Source organism: Cystoisospora suis (assembly GCF_002600585.1).
Source record: "Cystoisospora suis strain Wien I chromosome Unknown contig_10303, whole genome shotgun sequence".
NCBI lineage: Eukaryota > Apicomplexa > Conoidasida > Eucoccidiorida > Sarcocystidae > Cystoisospora > Cystoisospora suis.
In genome coordinates, this window is record NW_027163076.1 from 1 (window position 1) to 8,765 (window position 8,765).

At 48.7% G+C, this 8,765-nt stretch overlaps 1 protein-coding gene across 1 annotated transcript; it reads right to left on the reverse strand.

The window, feature by feature from the left end:
* Positions 1–10: 10 nt before the first annotated feature.
* Positions 11–8,717, reverse strand: CSUI_011233 (uncharacterized protein). Its single transcript, XM_068071334.1, has 5 exons — positions 8,550–8,717; positions 7,582–7,775; positions 1,911–6,418; positions 1,292–1,514; positions 11–577 (listed from the first exon to the last, which is right to left on the reverse strand). The coding sequence occupies exons 1-5, from the start codon at positions 8,584–8,586 to the stop codon at positions 530–532; spliced, it is 5,010 nt and encodes a 1,669-aa protein (XP_067916690.1). The 5' UTR covers positions 8,587–8,717; the 3' UTR covers positions 11–529.
* Between the last annotated feature and the right edge of the window lie 48 nt (positions 8,718–8,765).

Here is an 8,765-nt window from a genome sequence, read left to right on the forward strand (position 1 = left end):
TATATATATATATGCCTATATATGTGTGTGTATGTGTGTATGATGAGGGTGATTTTGGGGTGGGGGCTGTAGGCACGTGGTTGATCAGCCGCCTCACCAGTAAGCAGCGGAAGAGCAAGGTCATACAAGAAAGAAGCCTCCCTCCTACTATCCTCCTCTATACAATCCCGCAACTCTTCTCTTTCATGTCTTCCATCCACAATTCTCTATGTATCTCTGTGCATGCATGCATGTACACCCTGCAACTCGACACGATATTCCCTCCTTCCTCCCTTCCTCAACTGGAGACAAAATGAATCAAACAAAGCCATCGCCCAAGCCCCAGCAGCAAGTCTTCTGAGAGTCTCCGTAAGCAACCGTGAGCGAGGAAGAGGCACTGGCAAACTCATTCTTTTCTTCTTCTTCTTCCTACTCCTCTTTTTTATCGTTCTTTGTGAAGAGACATTTCACAACGGAAAAGACAGAAAGGCCTTCTCGAACAGGATTCAACTGGCGTATCGTGATCTTCTTCTTTTTCTTTCTTATCTCTTCACCCTCCGTCTTGTGCTCCATTAGCAGCGGCTAATCTCGGCAAGGCCTGCAGAAAAGACCACGCGCAACATGCCAAACAGAGAAGGAAAGAGAGAAACTTTCACTCCCCCTCTCCATGCACAGGGACAAGTACATCAATAGCCATACCTAGAGATATAAATTATGCAGAGGTGCACAAATACGTAGACAGATGTAGATGGAGAGACAGATATACGGGTAAATAAACAGAGTTGACGGGATTCTTCAGCTCATGCATGCGTGAGGGAAGGAGTAGTAGTCAGGGACAGGGGCGAGAAATCTAAAGAGCGGGTGGTCGAGAGATCTCTCATTTGTACTTCCTGCCCCCCTCACTCGCTCTATGCTGATCCATCGCCCCAGCCAAGGAACACGTGAAACAGAGAGAGAAGACACGACACAAGCTACTGCTATCTTTAGCCATCCACACACGGGCACACATAGGCGTAGCAGAGAGCCGGCCTTTCTCATATCATGCTACACACGCACTTGGAGACAAAAGAAATACACTCTGCTATGTATATGATACAGTCCCTGAACGTGCAGAGGCCATGTCTCTACATACACATCTAGATATGCATATACACATACATCGATATGGATACATATACACGTATACATGGAGAAATTCATCTATCTCTAATCTATCTTTAATCTATCTATCTTTAATCTATCTTGTATCTATCTATCTTGTATCTATCGGTCTACATCGATCGATTTCTGTTGGGTTTTCCACGCAACTTACCTCCTTGAGATACATGACACATACAGTGCCGAGGATCTGTAAGGTATGAGCGGGATCGAGAGCTCCTAAGGCCGCCGTCTCGATGCGCTTCCTCTTCTTTCGACCTGAGCCGGAAGAGGAGGACGAAGATGAAGAAGAGGAAGAAGACGTCAAGCCCTGACTGACGGTGCTGCTGTCTGAATCTCCACCGCTATCTTCATCCGTTGACGTACACGACTCTGGTCTGAGATCACACACCACAAGCAAAGAAAGAAAGAAAGACGTCAAATCTTCAGACAAGCATGGCAGTTCACCTCTTCCACATCCCTAACTGTATGATATGGCAAGAGGGTCTAGGGTCCGCGGATGAGGAGTAGGTAGGAATCGAACCCTATGCATCGCACAGATCTTGAAAGGAAAGAGAGTTCATCTTACAAGTCAATCTACTTCGAGAAATCTGCGTCTATCCCTGCTTACCTACCTAGAATCTATTTATCCACCTACATCTGTCTGCCTACGATCTATCGATATATCTATCTGTCTCTATCCTATACCTTCAACAGCCTCCGAAGTTCGATGAGAATCGAACCATCCCCCCTCTAGGAAGAACGAAAGAAAGAAGAAAGATGAATAGACCTACATTAAGCCAAGGAGCACATTGGCCTTCGCAGCTCTTTCAAGCAAGCCCCTTGCATCTTTCGCACACGCTTCAGCAAAGAGATCTCTTCCTTCTTTCCTACAAGGGCAACTCTCCATAATGTCGTTATGACTGCCTCGAGAAGAGTTGCCTCCTCCTATTCTTAGTTGCTCTTCATGCCTTTCTTGGGATGAAGAAAAGAAATTCCCGCTCTTCACCGAAGCTGACGCTAACGTCTTGGCTCGAAGAAGAAACATGTCTTCGCACCCCTCTGAAGGGTAATGGTCTTTTCCTTCTTTCTCAAGAGAACCCTCTGTCTTTTGCTTCTTCTTCTTTATTTCCCTTCTCTCTTCCTCTTCATCTTCTACCATCTCTCCTTTCTCACATGCTTCATTGTCTCTACAGCAGCATAGGCTACTACTACTGGAGAGACCTTCAGATAAGCCTGGGTCGAAATCCTTAGCGCAGGATCTGTGTATCTTTCTTACGAGTTGAGACTCACAACGGTAACCGTTCTTCTCATGGGGCGTTTCTATCTCTCTTCCTCTCTCCTTAGGGAGACTCCCTCCTTGTCTCTCTTCTTCCTGGGACTCTGTCTCCCCTACACTTGCATGACTACCACATCCACTGCTCGTCGTTGTCCCTCGCCCCTGGAGAAGAAGAAGAAGATGAGAAGTACTAGCATGGCTACAACAACTATTACTACTACTACTCCTGCTCCTCCTATGACGAGACTGCAGATGATCTTCTGCATCGCTCGAGAGAGAATGACGCGAAGAGACGTCTCCCGCCCCTCCTCCCGCCGTCAAAGTCATCGCAGTAGTGCAAGAAGATTCAGAAGGGTGGAGCTCTCCCATGGAATTCTCCATACAACTTATCTGGTCACCCTGAGAAGATGACAAGGAAGAGGAGGAAGAAGAAGAGCCAAGACAAGAAGAGGAGGCTACTCCTTCTTCACATCCCTTCTGACTCCACAAGAATGAAGAAGATTCTCCATTATCATCCTGTTGCTTCACGTCTCCCAAGGACTCTCCTTCTAGGATGGACCTTCTTCTCTCATGATGTACACCGCGACAACGACGACCCTTCAATGACGAAGGACACACGTCTCCATTCATCTTCTCTATCCTTCCTCCTCCAAATTCTTTCTCATCTTCCTTCCTCTCATCATCCTTTGGCATGCCATGAAAGGCCCCTCCATCTTCTCGTATGTCTTGGACTTTCTCCTCTCCCACTTCTTTGTCATCTTCTGAAATCTTCATCCCCACTTCATCCCCATTCGTATCAAGAGAATTCTTCTCTTCTCCTCCTCCTCCCTTTATGCCTCCTGCCCTAGTCTCTCCCTTACAGTAGGTAGAATAGCTCCTGTTTCCGCTACTCTCTCCACCAGAAATGGCTTTCTCGCCCAAGCTCTTGCCCCTGTCCTTCTTCTTATCTTGACTAGTTAATTCCTTCCCCGGGGTCTCACACTCATCACACCCTCTCTTCATTTGATCTTCTGACAAAGGAGACGTCTCTCCTCTTTCATTCTCTTCTCTGTTTCTACTTTGACCACTCCTAGGCTGCTTCTCCCTATCCTCCTCCTCCTCCTCTGCATGCGCCACCGTGATGCCCGCCTTTTCTCCTCCTGTTGAACTTCTCTTCTTGTTCTTTTGATCTCTCTCTTCTTCTTCCCTTGGCAACAAGACATCCCCGCTACATGTGCAGATCTTCTTTGTCTCATGAACACGAAGAACGTCGTCTTTCTTCTCTCCTTCCTCCTCATCCTCGTCATCTTCTTCTTCTCCACCCTTTCCTTGGTCGCATGCTGCAATACCCATGGACTTCCTCCTCGGATCGACAGATGATACAGTCAAGATCTCGTGACTATGCGTGAGAGGGCGTGCGAGGGGCCTAAACTCCTCTCCCTTTCCATCGCAGCTATTGTGTGGGACTGGCTGTGGCATTAGGCTCGTCTTCCTCTTTCGACTTCGCTTTCTCGACCTCTCACTGCCTCCTGATGTACGACACTTCCCTCCACTACTACTTCCTCCTCCTTTGAGGTTGGTGCTGAGGACCGCAAGATTCTGACGGCTTTCATCGAACTCTTCTGACGCTACCCCCCGTCGATCTCCCCCCTTCTCATTCACTATTGCACCTCCTTCTATTGACGACGAGAGTTCATCTCCTCCTCCTCCTGTGGTGGCTGTTGTCACCCCAGCCCCACCACCTCCCCTTGTGCTACTACTAGCAGAACTACTAGGAGGAGGAGCAGAAGCAGAAGCGGCTAGGGCAGCAGCAGCCATCATCGTAGCAGCAGCAGCAGCGGAATTTTCTTCTTCTCCTCCTCCTAGAGCCGCCAGAAGCAAGTCTTCAGTCCCTAGGGAAACCCCCATACCATTACCTCCTCCTGTAGTAGTCGTAGTAGTAGTGAGAAGAGTCCCGTCTGTTCCACTAGAGGCTGCAGCGCATGATGCTCCTATCCCACCTGCAGCGGTTGAAGAAGGATTGACCTTGTGGTGGGGATCGGCAAGCAAATCTCCTAAGTTCTTGCCATCTATCCCGAGTTTGCATGCGCTAGTAGTAGAAGTAGTAGTAGGGAGAAGAAGATAATTCAGCAGAGACGACGATGTGCTGCCCCCCCCTCCTCCCTCTCGATGTGATTGAAAAGGAGAGGAAGAAGGAAGTTGATGAGTGAGAAACGATAGCAAACTTGCTGCACTCTCTGTCGTCTCTCCTCCTCCTCCTTCTCCTCTACAAGCGGTTTGATCGCTCCTCGGACTTCCTGTTTCGTTGCCTGTTGTCGGTGTAGCCATACTAGCCCCTGTACTCTTCACCATCGTCGTCGTCGTCGCTCGGCTGCTACTGCTTGGATGACGACAGGCACACGCTGTGCTCCCCGACTCACTGCCTCTGCAGCCACAGCCACCACTACTACTGGCACTCCCGATTGTCTTGGTGGCTAGTAGAGCATCGACATCGAAGTCCGTGAACGCTGTGGAAGAAGAAGAACAAAGGGGCATCACGTCGCTATCTTGATCCATCATTAGCATGCCACCCCCCCCCCGGATGAAGTCCTGGTGCTGCGCACCTCCTGCTCCTCCTCCTGAGAAGTCTTCTTGTCCCTGAAGAAGAAGAGAGTGTAGGCTCGATGGAGAAGCCCCTCCCCCCCCTGCCATTTGACTGAGGAGTAAAGAATACAGTTTACTAGTTGAAAGATCTTCTCCACTCGGGAGGCTCTTCATGACCTGAGTAAGATGGAGAGGAGATAAGCAACACCCCTCGCCTCCTGTCCCGATGCCTGCTGCTGCTGCTAAGAGGATATGCTGTAAAAGATTCGTCTGACTGGGATAGTGAAGAAGATGATGCGTTAGTTGCGACGTCTCTTTCATTTTCTGGGGGGGGAGAGATGCATGAAGAGAAGCATACATGCCTTCCTCTAAGTTCAAAAGAGAAGATGAAAGACCTCCTCCTCCTCCTTCTGGTGTACATCCACCACCCCCTTGAGGATTCGGGATTGTCTTTTGTGAGGAGGAATCCGTCGACTGGAGATGCAAACTGTTCTCAAGTGAACTGCATGCTGAAAGACGATGCTTATCCCCCCCCCCTCCCGATTCTCTTAGATGACTTAATTTCGCCAGCGTGCCCCCCCCAGGATGTTCTTCCTCTTCTTCACGAGAAAGACATGCAGCTCCACCCGAAGAAAAAGAAGAAGAATAATCCTCCTGCTGCTGCCCCTGGAGAAGAAGATTTCCATCATCGAGATTACTACTATTACTGCTACTACTAGTGCTGCTACTCCCTTCTCCATTGCTGTCATCTTGACCTTTAAGGGAGGAGGCATTCGAACCGACCGCATGACTCGATCCCTGTGATGCAGACGACGAGGAAGAGACACCTAACGACGAGACGGAGAGCCTCGACTTTCCCCCTAGACTGCTCGAGGTCGACAACATATGCGGCGGGAGAGAGCTATGGCTAGCCGTCGATGCGACGGAGGGTGTGGGTGGAGAGAGAGATGACGTCGTACCAAGAGAAGAACCTCCTGAGTCGGGGAGGGGAAGAGAAGGGGATGAAGAGAAAGAGGACGAGGAGGACATATTCGGTTGCTGTAAAAGAGACGAAGCTTCACAAGACGACGAAAGACTTCCACTGCTGCCAGAAGACCGACCACTTCCACTACTGCTACTACTATGATGAGGGTGAGAATGCCGAGAGGAAGAGGAAGAGGAGGAGTGAGAAGGGTGTCCTGACGTTGATGATGAGAGAAGATGCAGTGAAGAAGAGGAAGAATAAGAAGAGGTTCCTACATGGCGAGAGGAAGTTGAAGAAGCGAAAGACGATTGACGAGAATTCGCTCCTCCGCCTCCTCCTCCTGCAGATAATGAGAGCCCTGTGTTGGCAGTCCCTTGATGGCTGTGTTGATAGGAAGAAGAAGAAGAGCCTCCACCTCCTCGGCGAGACACAGACTGGCCTCGATTCACCGGTGCTGTCTGGCGCTCACTCTCGTACTTATTAGCTATTTGAAGAGTCTAGAAAAGACACCAAACAAGACAAGACACCCCCTAGATAAAGCTATTTCTCATATGTCAACTCAGCTATACACAAGAAATGGCGACTGACCATTCGTCTCTCTAGTAACGTGAAAGGAAATCCTGAGAATGACATAAGTGCAAGATCATAGCGGAACCCACACCCCAAGACCTACACACATCGCGAACCTACATAGAACGATCAGATAGAGTTCTAGGGTTCATACCTCCCCTACAAGACATGCATATACGCATACATATATATATATATATACAAGTCATCGGGACTCCTTCTCCTCATCTTCTCTTATGTTCTCTCTCTCGATGGACATTCCTGACCCCCCCCCTCATCCCTACCCCCTGCTGCAACGACAGCAACAGACACCTCCCTCTCTAAGTCATCCACTATGACAGAGGTGGAATGATCGAGTGCATCCACCTTTCTTCCATCTTTTCCTACTACATGTGGTATTCTCTGAAGGGAAGAAAAAACCACAGGGAGTTGCCTCAAGACAACCGCATGCATGCATCTCCTCCTCTGTCCCTGACCAAGACATAAAGGGCCTGCTAGCCCCCTACTCCTAATCTCCCTACTTGAATTTGATCTGCCTATCTGTCTTTCGTCTATCACTGATGTCTGCCTGCGTATCCATGAACTTCTCATAATTCTGAGGGGAGGTCATATATTAGAAGGTAGAGATTGATGTGTATTGACAGAAGATGCCATTCCCTTCATTGAATATAAGGATACACAATAGATCTCCTCCTCCAGGCTTTGGAAGAAACACAACAGACGAGGCTCATTTTTCCTCGCTCGGTTCAATGGGGGGGTGTCATGAATGCGTGACCGCAAAGGAAAGTAGTCCTCTTCCACTATCCCGCGCGCTTAAACTCCCCTAGGAGGGGTACCTACGGTCGCGTTACGCTTCTCTCACCTTGACGCCTCTTATGAGGAAGGTCACGCAATTGCACGTAACTCATTCACAAAGAAAAGGTCTTACACTTCTACCTTTAGCACGTCACAGCAAGTTAGGCTTCAAGTCCCAAGCTGTTCTCTCTAAGGTGGAGGGGGGACGCACAGGCAACCCTATTGTCCCCTCCAGGATGTCGTTATATGGAGGGAGAGTAGGAGAGAGAGAGAGAGACTAGACTTTTCTTCTCACCCTTTCTAGAAGGCCGGTGACTTCAGCTATCTGCACAAGCTCTTCAAGAGTCGCCATCTTTAGCTTTGCAATACACAACACCCTCCGCTTTAGGGTTGCATCTGCTTGGGTCCTCTCGCTTATCTCCTTCTTTAACGTTGTTCTCCCGACCTCTCCTAGATGAATCTTCCACACATCCACTATCTGACGAGCATCTGAAAGAAAAGAAGAAAGACAGAGAGACAGAAAGAATTTGGAAAAGTCGTCTTGTTGCGAGAGATACGAAGAACCCAAGGGTCTTTCTTCTTCAATAGCAGCCTATACACCTTTACATAGGATGAATTGCCGGCGAAAGAAGAAGAAAATAGAAGAGGTCTAAGATACATACGCCTCTCGACCAGAGTGCAGAAGAGAGAAGAATGAAGAGACCCCTACAGGATGAAACAAGAAAGAGATAGAGAAGGAAGAGAGCTGACGAAAGAAAAAGAAGATATCCTTCACACGTCAAATCAGGCAAACAAAAGTAGAGAGAGGGCTAATCCAATCTCTCTCTCTTGCTTGCGTCATCCATCATCTCTCTTAACCGTCCACCCCCGCAGAGCTTCTCTTCTCTCTTCATCCCGCAGAGATCTTCATTTTTCTTCTCNNTTCTCTTCTCTCTTCATCCCGCAGAGACCCCTCCCTCCTGTAGGTCTAGAGAAAACACGTTTCTTATCAACAGAAAAGCTCCCTACGCCATCCTCCATGCGAGACGATCTATATGATCAGAGTGGTCCTGGTCTTCGTCTTCTTGTTTTGCTATTGTGTAGGCCGTCGTAGTTACGGAAACAGCAGAGACTTTTCGAGAGAACAAGTCCCTCCCTCATCCTCCTCTGGACAGCTCTACTATGGTGAGACACACATACGAGGGAAGGAAGAAAAGAAAGATCGGCTAGCGAAGAGAAGCTATTTTCCCTCTCTGCATGAATGTGTTTGACGTGATGACTTACAAGGCCTAATGAAAGGCTTTTCTCCTGTGAGGAGCATCCTTGCTTCCGCTTCTTTCTTCCGTGGTAAGGTCTCCAGCAGCTCTCTTAACGTTCTGACTAGGCATGGGTCATCCACAAAAAAGTCATCCACGTAACCTCCACTTGTCACGCCTTTACATCCCCCCCCTGCTCCAGTTGACATCCCCCTAGTAGAACTACTCTGCTGACTATAGTGAC

Bases quoted from the DNA above. Each gene is read 5' to 3' on its own strand.
- CSUI_011233 (XM_068071334.1), bottom strand. From the start codon at position 8,586: ATGCTCCTCACAGGAGAAAAGCCTTTCATTAGGCCTT. The intron at 6,419-7,581 runs GTGAGAAGAAAA...TGTCTTTTCTAG, and splicing joins TCACCGGCCTTCTAGAAAGG to ACTCTTCAAATAGCTAATAA. The intron at 578-1,291 runs GTAAGTTGCGTG...TCTTTTCTGCAG, and splicing joins GTGTCATGTATCTCAAGGAG to GCCTTGCCGAGATTAGCCGC.